Source organism: Phocoena sinus, chromosome 12, assembly GCF_008692025.1.
Source record: "Phocoena sinus isolate mPhoSin1 chromosome 12, mPhoSin1.pri, whole genome shotgun sequence".
NCBI classification, from domain to species: Eukaryota; Metazoa; Chordata; class Mammalia; order Artiodactyla; family Phocoenidae; genus Phocoena; species Phocoena sinus.
Genome location: NC_045774.1, coordinates 27355492 through 27371659, shown reverse-complemented (window position 1 = coordinate 27371659; position 16168 = coordinate 27355492). Strand labels below are relative to the sequence as shown.

The window sequence follows — 16168 nt, the reverse complement described above, 5'->3', positions numbered from 1 at the left end:
TCCACCCCACACCTGCTCCACCCGTAGCCTTCCCCATCTCAGATGATGGTAGCTCCATTCCCCCAGTTATTTAGGCCAAAAACTTGAAGGCACTCAAAGTATATTCAGAATCCCTCCACTTCTACTCTCCACTGTTCCCCCCATGATCTAACCAGCCGTTGTTTCTTGCCTGGATTATTCCAATAGCTTCATAACAGATCTCACTGCGTCAAAGCTTGCTGCTACAATCTCTTCTCAACACAGAAACCCCACAGTGACCCTTTTTAAATGTTAAGTGTTTCCATATTACTCTTCCTCTCAAAACTTTGTGGTGGTTTCACATTTCACTGACAGTAGAGCCCAAGCCATCACAATAGCTTTCAGGGCATAATCCTCACACACACACCCACTTTGCTCTATGACCACATCTCTTCCTCCTTCCTTTTCCTTTCCTCGCCATCCACACTGAACTGCTGTTCACCCCACATGCCAGCCAACCAAGCACGTTCCCACTCTAGGGGTATTCGAGCTGGTCCCTCTGTAAGGAAGGCATTTCCCCAGATATCTGCTCGGCCAGCTCCTTCATCTCCTTCAATTTTGATCAAATCGTAGCCTCTAATGAGGCCAACCCTGACTACCCTAACACAGAACCCTGGATCCCTCATTCCCTGCGTTTCTTCCTTCACCCTTTGCACATACCAGCTTCTAATACGTTTTTATACATTACTTCTTTTTTGTTGTTTATTGTTTATTGTCTATCTCTCTATGTTAGAATGCAGGCTTCTTGAGGACAGGGATCTTTGTTTTGCTCACTGGAGGATCTAGAACTGAGGGATCTCACCAAGCATCAGAACAGTGCCTGTTCCTTAGTAGCACTCAAAACTTTTTTTTTTTTTTTTTTTTTGGCCATGGCATGCAGCTTGCAGGATCTTAGTTCCCCGACAAGGGTTTAAACCTGGGCCCCAGCAGTGAAAGTGCCGAGTCCTAACCACTGGACCATCAGGGAATTCCCTCAAACATTTTTTTTTTGGCTGCATTGGGTCTTCCTTTCTGTGCACGGGCTTTCTCTCCTTGCAGCGAGCGGGGGCTAGTCTTCGTTGTCATGCACGGGCTTCTCATTGTGGTGGCTTCTCTTGTTGCGGAGCATGGGCTCTAGGCACGCGGGCTTCAGTAGTTGTGGCTCAGGGGCTCTAGAACACAGGCTCAGTAGTTGTGGCGCACGGGCTTAGTTGCTCTGTGGCCTGTGGGATCTTCCTGGACCAGAGATCAAACCCGTGTCCCCTGCATTGGCAGGCAGATTCTTAACCACTGCACCACCAGGGAAGTCCCCCCTCAGAACATTTTTTTAATGAATGAACCACTTTATCCTGTACCTTAACTTGATAAACAAATAGAAATGAGTGAGAATCCATCAGTAGAATTGAGTCTATATATGCCATTTTTAATATTGATGTGAGCCTAAGCACCCAACTTCAGTTTACACCTCTTATCTCCTTATGTTTTTGTTTACATCTCCCCACACATGAAATCTAGAACCATTTTAAAATAAAAAGAATTTTAATCAGGTGGCATTTTCAGAAAGTAGTAGGTGTTGTCTGCCCTGAATTAAGTCCTTGCGTGCATAATTAATCCAAGTAACGAACTGAGTTTTGTCATTCCCTGCCCTTGGGGAGTGCCACATTGCTAAGGAGACCCTTGCCCATTGATTCCTGGGCTTCTAATATCCACTGTGATTTTGAGTTCTATAAGGGAAAAGGGGACATGGGAGGAGGCACGAGACAACCCCAAATTTCTTTGTATATGAACTGTACGTTTTCCTACTAGGACTGTTCAGTTGACTCCAGATCTAAAATTGGCAGCAGACGTCACTTATGTGGCTGAGTGATTCATAGAATTTCAGCTGAGATGAGACATACCTTGACAGACATTCAAATAATGTGCTTGGGGTATTTCTGGACAATCAACAGTCAAGTTTTAAAAGGCACATGTGACAGGAGTATTAAAATATCTGTACTGACAGGATCAGATTTTTATGGCCACCAGTAAAAGAGAATATACTCCATCAAGAAATAAACACCCACTCTGCTTCATGTCATGGCAATCTAGGTCACTCTTGGGCTGAGATTTTTAATTCCTTTACCGCTGATGTTCCTGGGACATTAGGAAACATCTCCTCATGTCTTAGCTACTGTATTCTCAACTCTTCTAATTCAGGTGAAGGATTTCATCAGACTAGAGAGAGGATAGGATGAGAACGTGTTCTAAATTTTGGAACCTCAGCTCCAGTATAGCAGAAAAAAAGCATAACTGTTCCCTAAATGCATGCAGAAGTATGTGAATTCACTCACTAAGTTTACCAGCATCATTAACAAGAAAATGAAGTTTTTAATTCATGTATTTCATGTCTTGCAAAATTAGTCAGAAATATCTCATTTTAATGACTGTAACATATCCGAAATATCATTTTTTCTAGAAAAATTGCAAATGCAGAGTTAAATGGTCTGTATTAAGAAAGCACTGTGAGAGCATCTCTTGGATTTCTCTCCTTTATATAGTACATTGTAGTTTTACATAGTGGAGAAAAATGGGGCTTTTTAAATATATAACCTCTGGATTTGATTACTTTCCACAGATACAACACACTCAGGGGAAATTGGCACCAAGAAAAAGGTGAAAAGACTGTTAAGCTTTCAAAGATACTTCCATGCATCAAGGCTGCTCCGTGGAATTATACCGCAAGCCCCGCTCCACCTGCTGGATGAAGACTACCTTGGACAAGCAAGGGTGAGCTAGTTACCCCTCTGTCGCCTCATACCAGGCCAGTGGCTGAGAGCATGCCCCCCTCTACTCCCCATCCCTCCCACCCCTACCCCCCAATAGCACCTAGGTTTGAGTCTTTACTTCTGTCACTGAAGAGCTCCGTGCCTCTGGACAGTTATTCAACACATCTGGACTTTTTCCTTAAGTATAAAGTGAAGTAATAGAAACGCTCACCTCATAGGGTGGTACAAGGATTAAACAAGGTAAAGCATGTTTGCATGCTTAATATACTCATGCCTAGCACATGCTAGCTATTTTGATTTTTATAAATGTGCAAAACACATTTGCACGACACTAAATAAAACGAAGTTTTGGACTGGCCGATTACCAGTGAAGGAATACATTTTTTAACCCGTTGAATTATCTCACCATAACAGCTACCCTGAGATTAACCCAGTAATTGCCAGCTCTTAATTCCACTTTAGGCTATCAATACAGTGCACTGTCCTTTTTATAATTTTTCATTTATTCAAAGAAATTTTACTAATTTGACAACTATTTTTGCAAAGCATTGATCCAACAGAGGGTAGAAATCTAATGTGTGACAATCTAAAAAAAGTTCAGAGGTTATCGCTAGCCCAAACTCCCAAAGGAATTTAAATTTCAGGAATAAACCACCTCAGTTTAAACAGAAGTCAAAGGTAATATCTTATAGTTCCTATGATAAGGAATATTACGCTGTCTATATGCAATTAAGAAATACATTCTAACGGTATATACTATTAAGAAATAAGCAGCAAGTAATGTTAGAAGAACTAATTCCCCACATTAGGTCTACAAAAAGGAAGCAAATATCACTCCTCCTAACAGCCCAAGGTCTGAGATTGAGTGAACGGTTGGTTGGTTGGTTGTTTCATTTGGTGAGAGGAGGAGAAAGCAAGGCTAAGCTCCCAGTGCTGGAGCATCCATGACAGAGCACTCTCTGTGGGGACCTCTCAAGAAAGACAACGGTGAGATGTAGAAAGAACAACAGACCAGGAGGTCAGGATATCAGAGATCAAATTTGGGCTCCGCCTTTAGAATTGTGTGACTTTTGGATAAAAACTCACTCAAACTAGACTTCACCAAAACCCTACTATCCCTTCATTTTTCTGATGCTGCTCTGAAGGCCTTTGTGTGCCATGATGAGGCCGTTGGATTTTATCAAAAGACACAGGGAGGCCATTCAAGGGCAGGTAGAGGAGAGTGAGCTGGTCCTTGCGGGAAGCAGGGCCTGTGAGAGGAGAGGAAAGCAGTCGCAGGAGCTACAGTGAGGATAGAATCAGCAACTGCAACTTTGTGTCCGAGAGTTAACACCATCTAATTCCAATCAGGGGGCATTACTAAAAAGAAAAATAGCACAGTAAGTCTACATTGAACAGTAGGTCTTTAAAGTACCCAGTATTTTCAATTGCCCACACTTCAGTTTCCTGTCTGTTACAGGGGTTAATTTCACATTTCGTCCACATGGAGCAGAGTGGTGTGCTCATCATCGTCTAGGTTTCTTTTTTTTTAAGTTCACTGTAAACCGCCTCCCCTAAGTGCATTGTAGTTTGTGATGTAGAGACTTAATGGAACTACAATTTTAAAAGGTATCTATCGTGTGCTTACTATGTACTCGCACCGCTCTAGGCACTTTTACGTGTTTTACCTTATTTAATCTTCACGACAACCCTCTGAAGCAATAGCATTATCAGCTACATTTTTCAAATTAGGAAACCGAGGTACAGAGAGTTAAGGAACTTGCCCAAGGTATCACAGCCAGTAAGCGATGCAGCCGACATAGGATGTGGCGGTCTGATTCCGGAGCCTGTCCCTTTAACACTGTTGTTATTAGGCTGCAGAGTAAGATCTGTCTTACTACAAACCAGTTGTACATAGATAGTAGTATGCTATTTTCAACTGTTTAATTGTTTAATTCACGACGTCTCAAAGTAAATATTTGAGTCTCCGATATGATTCATGAGAGTGCTGGCTTTTGTTTGTCTTTTCAGCATATGCTCTCCAAAGTGGGAATGTGGGATTTTGACATTTTCTTGTTTGATCGCTTGACGAATGGTAAGTCACCCAAAAGAATTCTCACTAAAGTACACACCATTAAAGTGGGATTAATTTTGTGAAAAACAAAATATATTTTTAAACACTGTTATTCTTTTTTCTTTCTTTTCCCACATTAATAAATCTACAGCCACTCAAGAAGGACCAGGGCAAGGGAAAATTAGTTCAAATGAAGAAGAAGTGTTGAATTTGGACCTCAAATCTTAAGACAGTTTCCTTCTGGTCTTGCTGTTTCCAAAGCAATTTAGAAACCACAGATTAGATTCCTTCCTTGCAGAATACTTTGGCCACATGCAAAAGGAAGGAGTTTGTTGTGAGTCAATGAAAACTAGAAACATAAAAACACATCTGATCAGTCCTGACTCTTACTGGGCCAATGGTTTATTAAGTGAGCGAGTCTGCCCCATTACAGGTATTGTTCAGATATGTTTGGCATCATGAGAAGAAAACAACTCCTGAGGATAGAGTGTCAACACTTAGGCTGCAGCTGAAGGGAAAAGTAGACCTTCTTATTGTTTCCACTTTTTAAATTTTTGTGCCTATAGAGGCTTCCCTTAAGAAAACAACAAAATCCTATAATATTTTCATCTGCCCATTAAACGAATGCTGCTAATAGGGAGCCAATGAAAGACGTCACGTTTAATGCTGACCGTCACATGTCCTATCATCTACAGGCTTGTGTTTTAAGTCATTACAGATGGTTTTCTCACCATTCTGTTTCTTGACAAACAACACACAGTGGAGATATGGCCTAAGACCATGAAACTGGGCTTTACACTGTGGAAAGATAACTAGACCATATAGGGCTGTATCTCATAATCTTGCATTTCACTTTGCTCAAATCAGTTGAGAGATGGGGACCAGTATATGAAATTAACCATGAACAAAAGAATTTGTTCAACGGTATTTGTTAAAAAGAGAGTATAATCACGACTCTCATAAAGATATGAAGTGATCACATCAATGCTTTTATTAAACTCAATTAATTAGAGATCCAGTAAAATGTTACAGCTAGTCCAAAGGAATATTCAAAGAGCCATACATATAAAAGCAGTAAGAAATGCCAAAATGAATTTGTAAATAGGTGAGAAACTGGGAGGGGGAAATCAATTGTATTTCCACCTCACTAATTTCATTTGCATGTATACAGCCAAGAATCATCTGCAATAATATAAGTTATCTACAACTTTGATTGTTGTGAAATAGCTCAAAGATGATGAAAGCTACAGAAACACATAGAACCAGGTACCCTGGAAGAGTGTGCTTGGGCAACACCTAGTTTTCCAATTGAGACAGCCAGTCATCTTCTTGGTACATTTCAAAGTCTTTCATAAACTTTGTAATGCTTTTAATATTTAAAATCCTTATCTCTAATGAACAGTATTTCTTGAATGCTTACAAGTTATTGTAGCTTCAATTTTGTGCCTCTGTTGGCTTGAGTTATAAAATATCTCACAGTCAAATTTCATCTTGGGTGATTTTCCAAAAGAAGAATAGGCACTGTGGTGGCTTAGATACCCCTGTAAATGTAAGAGTCAATTGGAAGCAACTTAAGACACATTTCAAGTGACCATTAAACTATGTCTTTAAAAAAATAACCATACACACATACACACACACACACACACACACACACACACACACACACACACACGTGTACGTGTCCCTGATACTGCAGTAGGCAGACTCCTTTTAACTCTTAATGTTTTCATTGCCTTTGGTATAGGGAGAAGGTCTGAGTTAATTTTACTTGTACAGTAAGAGAAAATATGGGACCAGATCATAGTAATAGTATCTTTATACTTGAATAATTTTAAATCTAAAGGGGAAAAGAAATGATCCTATCAGAGAACTTTCATTACAGAAACTTTGGCTCCTATTGCTAGTCTTGATATTTTAATGGTGATGAAAATGGATTAAAACAGGTGGCTGTTCCCCTATAGGAAACAGCCTGGTAACACTGCTGTGCCACCTCTTCAACGCGCATGGGCTCATTCACCACTTCAAGTTAGATATGGTGACCTTACACAGGTTTTTAGGTAAGTCCGTTTTTCCTTATTTCTACCCCCTTGCCCCTGAAAAATGGCAGTCTACAATATTCTTTAACATAAATTGGCAAGAGCCATAGCCTGGTAGATGAAGACCTCATATTAGTCTTAAATTATCTCATCTTAATTTTAAAATAAGTTTACTTATTTAAATCACTGGAAAAAATGCTTACCTGATTAGTTATGTTTAAAAGAGATAAAGGCTATGTAAAGACAACCTTCAAGAGCAAATAACTGTCACAGAAGTTACTGATCTGCTCACGTATGAACAAAATCCCGGAAAATATTCCTCAAATAATGCCACTCTGGATATGAGTTGTTGAAATATTCAACAGGCTTTTTTTTAATGATAAGAACTACCACGTGTGTAGCACCCACTGTATGCAGGGGGCTTTTGGTATGTTATTTCTAACAGCGTCAACAACCCTGCAAGTTGGCCATTATCACCATTTGGCCCGTAAGTAAGGAGAAGTACAAAGAGGTTTTGTAACTTGCTCAATGTCAACAACATATAATTGGCAGAGCTGCAGTCCAAGCCCAGGTCTGTCTGATTTGAAAGCCTACCGTCTTCCCACTCAACTCCACCATCTCTCTGCATCAAGCAGCAGCCCCAGATCTCATCTGACTTCATGCGTATTCTTATTTATCTTCCAGTGAATTATCCAGGGCACATTTCTAGTCACCAAATGACTTTCCTCTGCCTCTTAGTGTGTTCCTGGCTTCTTTGACTTGGCACATGGCAGTGCTTTGCATTTGGAAGCTGACTTCATGCATCAAGGATAAAATAATGGTGATGGTGATAACAACAGTAGCAGCAACCACCAGGCTTATATAGTGTTTACATATGCTGGAAAGTCTTCTAAGAACTTGCATATATTAACACATCTAATCCTTACAGCACCTCTTTGAGATCAGAGCTGTTGTTATCCCTATTTTATAGAGAAGGAAAGGGAGGAATCTTTCGGTTAAGTAACTTGCCCAATACAGATAAGTAATAGAGCCAGGGTTCATATAATAGTCAAATAAACCTGCTGATTAAAAGGTACATGTGGCACAACAGAAATACTGGAAACAAGCCAGAGCATGGCTCATTCCAGAAACACAGATAACCTCAAGCTAATTGTGTTCAGATTGATTGAGCAAAGTAATGGCCGTGAATAGAGCCAAATAATCTTGATTTGTCTAAAGAGGGAGAGCACAGATACTTTGGACGTGTGTATGCACCCAGAGTACATGGGGGAAAGGCAAAGATTCAGTGACAGAAATAACACTGGAATCCAGAGCCAGAGTCATAGCTGGGCTGAGAGAACAAAGCCACACTTGAAAGCCAGGACATCTATACACACTGAATATATTGCATCCTAGACATTGCCTTAGTTATTAGCTGAAGCAGGCAGGTAGCGTCTGTAAATAGCAAATTCAAATTGCCTTCCTTGTGTCTCTATTTGGTTCCAAGAACACTCTGGTCCCTAGATTGGAAGGGCAAGAAAGATGATCATTTAATCTGAATAAGATAGAAATAAATCCAAGGATTCCTCAGCTGGATCTATGAATTTCTGCCTGAAGAATCCCCAGATTTGCTTTGGTCAGTATTTGTTACTTAAGTGATAAAGCAACCTTTGGATGAGAGTAGGTCTCTTTAAAAGGAAACCTCTTTTATTGGCACATTATTCTTAAATGGCAGCAAACTTAAATAATTAAATAAAGTTGCCCTTTTCCTACATATTTATTTTTCCAATGAATGAGAGCCTTCATGAATGCCAGAGAGGGGTGATTTATGAAGGTGGTGAGGAATCCCAAGGGCCTCACAAATCCTTTTAGCCTTTCTTCCCTCTTCCCTCCCCCTCCTTCTCCACTGAAATCAACCCAGTAGAACTGCCAAGCTGGCAAATCGTGTCCATTTCTAAAGCATCCCCCGGCTGCACATTTTGGAGACACTGATTTTTAAGCGAAAGGGACCCTCAATAAGTCTGAGCTAGTATGTCCTTTGTGTTTTGTTTTTAGCTGATAGTTATCTGTTTACCTCCTAGTCATGGTTCAAGAAGATTACCACAGCCAAAACCCTTATCACAATGCTGTTCACGCGGCCGACGTCACCCAGGCCATGCACTGCTACCTAAAGGAGTCAAAGGTAAGGCAAGGGCTTCCCTGGTGGCGCAGTGGTTGAGAGTCCGCCTGCCGATGCGGGGGACGCGGGTTCGTGCCCCGGTCTGGGAGGATCCCACATGCCGCGGAGCGGCTGGGCCCGTGAGCCATGGCCGCTGAGCCTGCGCGTCCGGAGCCTGTCCTCCGCGGCGGGAGAGGCCACAGCAGTGAGAGGCCCGTGTAACGCATAAAAAAAAAAAAAAAAAAAAAAAAAAAAAGGTAAGGCAAGACCCGCTGCCTCCTCGGCCATCTGGAAATGCCATGTAAACTACCTGCCGGGTCCCAAATCACCTGACATATCAGAGCGACTGGGTTATGGGCCAATTTGTAGCATGAATACAAATTGCTTATATTAAGGTTTCAGTATCAGCTCTGAAAACTGTATAATAGTCATGAAAGAGGATGTAAGTTTTCAGAGGTTCTGTTTCATAATTTATATATTTTCAAGGCTGCATTAGGATGAAAACAACCCTCTCTATGACAATCTACGTCCTAGATATCTTCAACCATCACAAAAGTTAGCTGCTTTTGCCTTGAACCTTTGCCACAAACAGTACCAGAACTGAACTTTTCTAGGAAGTCTCCCACCTCGTGGTTTTTGATCAACAAATAGAATTAAAACTCCTCAAGACTCAGCTGCATTTCCTACTGAGGCAACTAGGCATCCTGATTCGGGCCCAAGAGAAATTGTGAACATCAAAAGCCTCTTTAAAAATATGCCTAGATGCAATGTATTAATCCAAAATTTAAAACATGATAGTAATGCTCGCTACTCAAAACCTAGGCCTCTCTTAGCCGTATAAAACCTAGCTCTTAAAACATACAGGATGAGGTTTTCTTAGGGTTATCCAACCCTGGATATCCAAGGAAAATGATATCTCAGTCCAAGACTCTGTTTAGCTCAATCAGTTTTAACATCAACCACTAAATATACAGATGCCAGATAGGCATTCCCAAGACAAAACTGGTATGCCTCATCCTTATAAAATATCCCAAAGACATTAAAGGTTTTGTTATTTAATCCCTAAGTAATTTGAACATTGTATAGATTGCACAGTTGTATATTTAAAGCTAACACTAGATTCCCATTTTCCTGCTTGTTTTCCTAGCTAGCCAAAAAAAAAAAAGACAGATTCTCACACATTCCCCCACTATATTTATTACACATTGAAGAAATATGCAAATTTTGCAATTCAGCCCACTGTGGATTTCATATTCGAAGAAGTGGCAATGATATATTGGATGGTTGAAATACACAAGAGATTTTTTCCATCGCTTTGGCTTCAGCTTTTTCCTTCACTTACAGCTTTCCTAGGAGCAAGGCTGATTTTAGACTCTGCCTTCTCCCCGCCCACTATAGAGCAGTGTTGCCAACAGGTAATACTACTACAACAACAAAACAAGACAGTAGCAGCAGGAAGGGGAGGCCCCCTGGATGAGCTACACAATTTGAGTTGCTTAATTCCTTTCCTCACAGCCCTTTCTTTATTCCTGCGATTCCATGGGTTTATTACCTTATTGACAGCTTCAGAAGGTTAAGGTCTGGATGAAAGGCCTGAACGATACTATGATGATTCATTCAGTGCGATTTAGCCAAAACAAATGCTAACCTATTTTTGGAAACACACCAGTCAATCTCCCCATTCAACTCTTTAACAGCTCGCCAGCTCCCTCACACCTCTGGACATCATGCTTGGACTGCTGGCTGCCGCAGCCCACGATGTTGACCATCCAGGGGTAAACCAGCCATTTTTGATCAAAACAAACCACCACCTTGCCAACCTATATCAGGTAAGGGAGCCAACATGATACAGTATGGTTAACTGCTTTAGGCCCAGTGCTGTAGCCTGAATCTCACCCTTGGAGATAGCCTTCATTCAGGGTCAGCCTCAATGATGACCACAGCCAAAGAGCATGGGTTTGAAATAGGTTCAGAGTGTCCCCCAGGGAAGATTAAATTGGTTTACAAGGATATCCAAGGAATTCAATTTGCTCTGAAGCAGGTCTGAAATTGTTCTAAGTCAAACAGGATTCCTGAGTCTACTGTCTCATGGTCTGAGACTATCTGTCTCCATAGGAACCATCTGGTATACAATGGCCAGTTGAAGCCAGTCCTTGTAGAACTTCTATAAATGATACTACCAGGTGCAATCCTAATTCAGATTTACGTCTCTAGGGCCATTTCTTTTTTTAATCATGTTTTTATTTTTTTATTGAAGTATAGTTGACTTACAATATTATGCTAGTCTCAGGTATACAATATAGTGATTCAGAGATTTTACAGATTATACTTCATTTATAGTTATTATAAAATATTGGCTATATTGTCCAGGGCCATTTCTGAACATTTTGGCCTCTGAGTCAGAGGTATGTTATCGAAGACAATAGGCATACTTTGTTGTTATAAAATTGTTCAACAGCACGAGTAGATTGGCCCAAAGAACTCTTATCTATGATATTACTTCAGATATTATAACCCTATATCATAAATGAATTATTCCCAGAATTTTCAACATGGTTTGGGGGAGACCTTTGGTTGTCATTAACAAAATCATTGCATTCAAAGGAGTCATTGATCTCAATTTTAGTGCATCTTTTGAAAAAATTCAGTATGGGAAGAATTTCTAAAGGATTCCCGTAAAACAGTTGCGTTATACAAAACAGTGCAGCTTGAGGATAAAGTACAACTGAAACATGAAACAGAGCTTTTTTCCATCCAGTTGATTAGCTTTTGGTCCAGGTAGGAATTGTCATTCCAAGGTTTATGGATCCCCTGGGACATAATTCAGCACTCGGCTCTCTTGGTCTGTCAGCCAGCACCTGGAGCTGGGATAGAAATGACCATAATGAGGGGACAGGGTGACATAATTTAGAAAAACTTTTGATGATGAGCTGAAAACTAAACAAATAAAATGAAAACTAAACTTTCTAAACAGTCTCAGAAGCTAAATTTATTGCTTGGGGAAAACATTAAAAATTTGACCAGGGGAAAAAAAATGAATGACTGAACTGAGAGCTCCCAAATAGATTTTCTATTCCTGTCATATTTTAATTCTGACTTTTCAAATGTCTTTAATTAAATAAAGAAAATCAAGCAACAAGACTGGCTACTTGATCTGCTTCCATATAATGTAAATGCTTACCTAATTCTAATTTCTTATCATCAAATAGATCACATCAATGGAGTTTAAGAGAGTATGTACTGCTACTGACTGATTTGTACATGAAAATAAGGATCATAAAGCTGTGCTTTGACATGTAGTGTATATAAAACACGTAATGACTGCACATTTAGACAGAAAGTCAGAAAGAAATATGCCAGATGTTAAAGATGTAAAAACGAAGAATGTAGAATTTCATTAACTACTCACTGCTAATTAACAAAAATTGATTCTCAAAAGAAAGATACTGCAATTACTTGTTCATATACTAAAAATGTTCTCAAATAAATGGATTCCTTACTCAAACTTTTGAAGTACAGATAATTTTTGATAATATTTAATCTCTTTGTTAAAAGTAAACATTCCTATACAACCAAATTCTGCAGCCTTTTCAACACAACATACAGTCTTGTATATTTTGAACTAGCAACTATTGATTGCATGCATCAGATGATATACTAGGATCTAGGAGTACAAAGATAAATAAAATATAATCCCAGCCCTTGGACATTGGTTCAAACTCAGATGCTCAAAATGTGCAAAATCCAAGAAAACTTAATCCCAGTTTAAAAAAGTTTAGAGGAGTTAGCCAAAGATATGCATGTGTATCTCTGTATACATACCTAGAAACAACTTTTCTTTAAAGCCTCTGAAGACAAAATTTACCCATGCTGTTCTTTGTATCCAAAGATGTTACAACAATAAAGTGAGCTATTATTTTTTTTCTAGCAGTGACTTTATCCATCCGAATTGTCTGGCCTGATGCTCGATAGGAAAGAGAAGGATCCTCTTGATAATGACTAGACAGAAGTTGGCATATAGGACTCAAAACCGCATTGAAGAGACTATCTTCATCAGTCCCCTGCTCAAATGGTCTTAGGCTCTCTTGGAGGCTAGAGATCCATGTCTCTAAGTTTTAGGAACAGTGTTGAGGGCAAACCAGTATCACTTAATGTCATAAAGATACTTCTAATATCCTAGAGCTGGCTAGTATAAAAGATGAAATTTTATCAGCCAACTTGGGACTTTACATATTAAAGTAAAAATTGTTAAGAGGACCTAAAAATAATATGAGATTTTAATTTTGTCCAAAAATATATATATGATGGCTTTTACATTTGGCTATATACCGTTCTTATTAACTATATGAAGGAGCTCCAAAAAGATAAAGAAAATTCCCTTTAAAATTCAGTTCAATGAATTGTATAACTAACCTTTATTCAACACTTAACTATGATTTAAACACTGGGCTAAGTGATTTTATCTATTATATTATTTAATCTTCACAATAGCCCAGTTAGGTGGGTACTATCATCATACCTATTTTCCAGAAAGAGGAAAATTGTTATTAGGAAATCCAAGTGGGTTTTCCTGAAAATAAACAGCTAATTAATGGCAGAGGTGGAATTAGAACTCAAGACTTTTATCTCCAGAGCCAAATGTGCCTAAGCACCGTACAAACTGCCTCTAAAATTCATATTGATCACCTGTGATGTGCAGGAAAGTAAGAGCTCTCCTCCAGGTTCTCCTATCGCAGTGAGGGAGACAGGAGGGTTATAGACATGTATCAATAGCTTAAGGTGGGAGAGCCTTTGCTAAGTGCTCTACGGTAGTTAGCTACAAACAAAATGTGATGGGAAGACAGAGCCGAAAGAGAAATTGATTCTGCAGATGGTTTCTGGAAATAAAAAAAATTAAAACAAAAATAAACCTCATGGAGGGAGAGTAATATAAACTGGGCCTTGAAGTGTGAGTAACATTTTGAGTAGCAGGGCAGAGAGTGTGACACCAAAGGCAGCATAAACTGGTGTACTTTGGGGATGAAAACCCACAACTCCAGAGTAACTGCAAATGGACTGTTTCTGTGTCCTTGAGCTGAATATAGTCCTGTCATGAATGGCCCCTGCTCTCTGTTCAATGACTTGGGCATGTTATGATGAAGTGTATATTCTCCCTTTTGTAGACACTGTAGATTAGCTGTACAGAATGTGATCTGGGTCAGAAAATCATTTCGCATTGTCACTGAAGAACTGGCATAACTCTTTAGGTTTTCAATTTCAAGAAAAAAAAATCGTGTTACATAAAATATCAACTCAGCAAGATCACTAACAACACATGATGCTTTAAAATCTTTGGAAATACAGCCTTTTAGCCTACCAAGGGCCTGTTGGTTGAGACATAAATAAGCTTTCAGGAAACTATATGCAGATTTTCAGACGACGTACCTTTACACATCTTTCTAGGGAGAGGATCCATGACTTATATTTTAAAATGAGTTATAGATCCAGAATATATTAAGAACTGTGATAATGAGTGAAAAAATATATATACATCATATATATACATATATATTACACAATACATATACATATATTGTGTAATATATGTGTGTGTGTATATACACAAAAACTGTACATGCACATGAACACACATTTGGTCGAGAATAGCCAAGAAGATGTGCCAGGAATTATGGGGCTTTGAGAACACCCTGTGCGTGACTTTGTACAATCCAGACTTACTCTAAATGAGATAAAATGGAAGAGGGCTTCCTCTCCCTCCTTTTGTTGGCTGTGCTCTTTTAGTTCTAATAAATAAGAAGATCATTGCATAAGACCCAGCCTGTGCTTCTGCCCTGAGATAAAGAGAGAGCCAGGGCAGCTGAAGTGAAGGCCAAGTTAAAGGGCTCTCTCCCATTGTCCTCTGTCTGGGCCAGACTCACTAGCTGAACTGCCAACCCAAGTTCAACATGAAGACCATAAAGGCATTTCCACCTGGCACCACTCTCATCAGACTGGAAGCAGTCCAGGTGTCCGTGGTGGACTGAGTGTACCTAACAGGATGTGAGAGATACAGCTGAGAATTTATTTTCTGTCCCTCCACCCTCCAATCCTCCAACATGTGGGTTCAGCAGTTTTGCAAAGTAACCGTTAAATCAGACATGATATTGCTTATTACAATTGCAAAAGGAATTGCTTTCAGTTCAATTTAAAATCTAGAATATGACACAAATGAACTTATTTACAAAACAGAAACAGACTCACAGACATAGAAAACAAACTTATGGTTACCAAAGAGGAACCGGGTGGAACGGATAAATTAGGAGTTTGGGATTAGCAGATACAAACTATTATATATAAAACAGATAAACAACAAGGACCTACTGTATAGCACAGGGAACTATATTCAATATCTTGTAATAAACCATATAAAAAAGTTAATTCCTTTTGATAGAGTCCAACTACATATTAACTAGTGACAGAACAACCTAATGAATAAAATAATTAATAATTAGTTGTTCCATGAAACATTGTATTTATTACATTCTCTATTTGTCTTGCAGAAGTTTATAATCATTTTTCTTGGTCACTTATCACAAGCACTTAGAAGAGGCCAGCATTTTAAACCACTTTTTATTCTTAATGACTCTGCACCATAAATATGAAGTTAGAGCCAGAAGACATGTTCCTTCCATATGGTCCTATAACCTCTACTCAAACAAGCAATTGCAAAGATTATATGTAACCTCATGATTTCTGTCTCATGAAAGGTGTTTTTGGCAAGTGGAGTGAAAATTGTAAAAAGGAGGTTCAAATTTGATTTTCTGTTTCATAAAGTTTCCACTGTTCATAGTGAGGTAGCTGGCATGTGGCACATCCATGGCCCTGATCTGAACACAGGCCCACTCCGTGGACAGCAATCAGTGTTCGGGCTCCCTGTGAGAGCAGTGTCTTCGGCAGATGCAGATCAAACAAGAGAAAGACATCTTCCAACAGGCAGGAAACATGGCAGTGCTATAGTTTCTTCAAGGGCCAAGCTCTTGTTTAGGACTCAAGGAGCTTCTGTTCCTCTGAGACCTCCTGGGCTGGGGCCCTTGCAGCGTTACCAAGGAGACCACTGGGCTTGTTAGGGAAGAACTCAGTGACTTCATTATCTTCTGGAGTCTTGCCTCCCGGTTTCGTGAGCAATTAAAAATGAAAA

General features: G+C 39.5%; 2 protein-coding genes across 9 annotated transcripts in view; one reads left to right on the top strand and one right to left on the bottom strand.

The window, feature by feature from the left end:
• Positions 1-16168, bottom strand: part of MTFR2 (mitochondrial fission regulator 2) — a 162716-nt gene that overhangs the window by 65088 nt on the left and 81460 nt on the right. Inside the window, exon 8 of one of the 3 annotated variants that reach the window (XM_032651586.1) lies at positions 11111-11855. The exons of the other annotated variants lie outside the window; for them this stretch is intronic. Coding sequence (XP_032507477.1) covers positions 11754-11855 — 102 coding nt within the window. The 3' untranslated portion in view covers positions 11111-11753. Of the gene's footprint in view, positions 1-11110; positions 11856-16168 lie in introns of those variants that run through there. 3 annotated transcript variants of the gene reach the window in all.
• PDE7B (phosphodiesterase 7B) overlaps positions 1-16168 on the top strand; it is a 337812-nt gene that overhangs the window by 290225 nt on the left and 31419 nt on the right. For all 6 annotated transcript variants that reach the window (XR_004352568.1, XM_032651581.1, XM_032651579.1 and 3 more), the window contains 5 exons: positions 2612-2763; positions 4773-4836; positions 6780-6875; positions 8915-9015; positions 10689-10820. Coding sequence is in view for 5 of the 6 variants with exons in the window: in XM_032651581.1 (XP_032507472.1) it covers positions 2612-2763; positions 4773-4836; positions 6780-6875; positions 8915-9015; positions 10689-10820 (545 nt within the window). In the remaining variant the exon portion in view is untranslated. The remainder of the gene's footprint in view (positions 1-2611; positions 2764-4772; positions 4837-6779; positions 6876-8914; positions 9016-10688; positions 10821-16168) is intronic.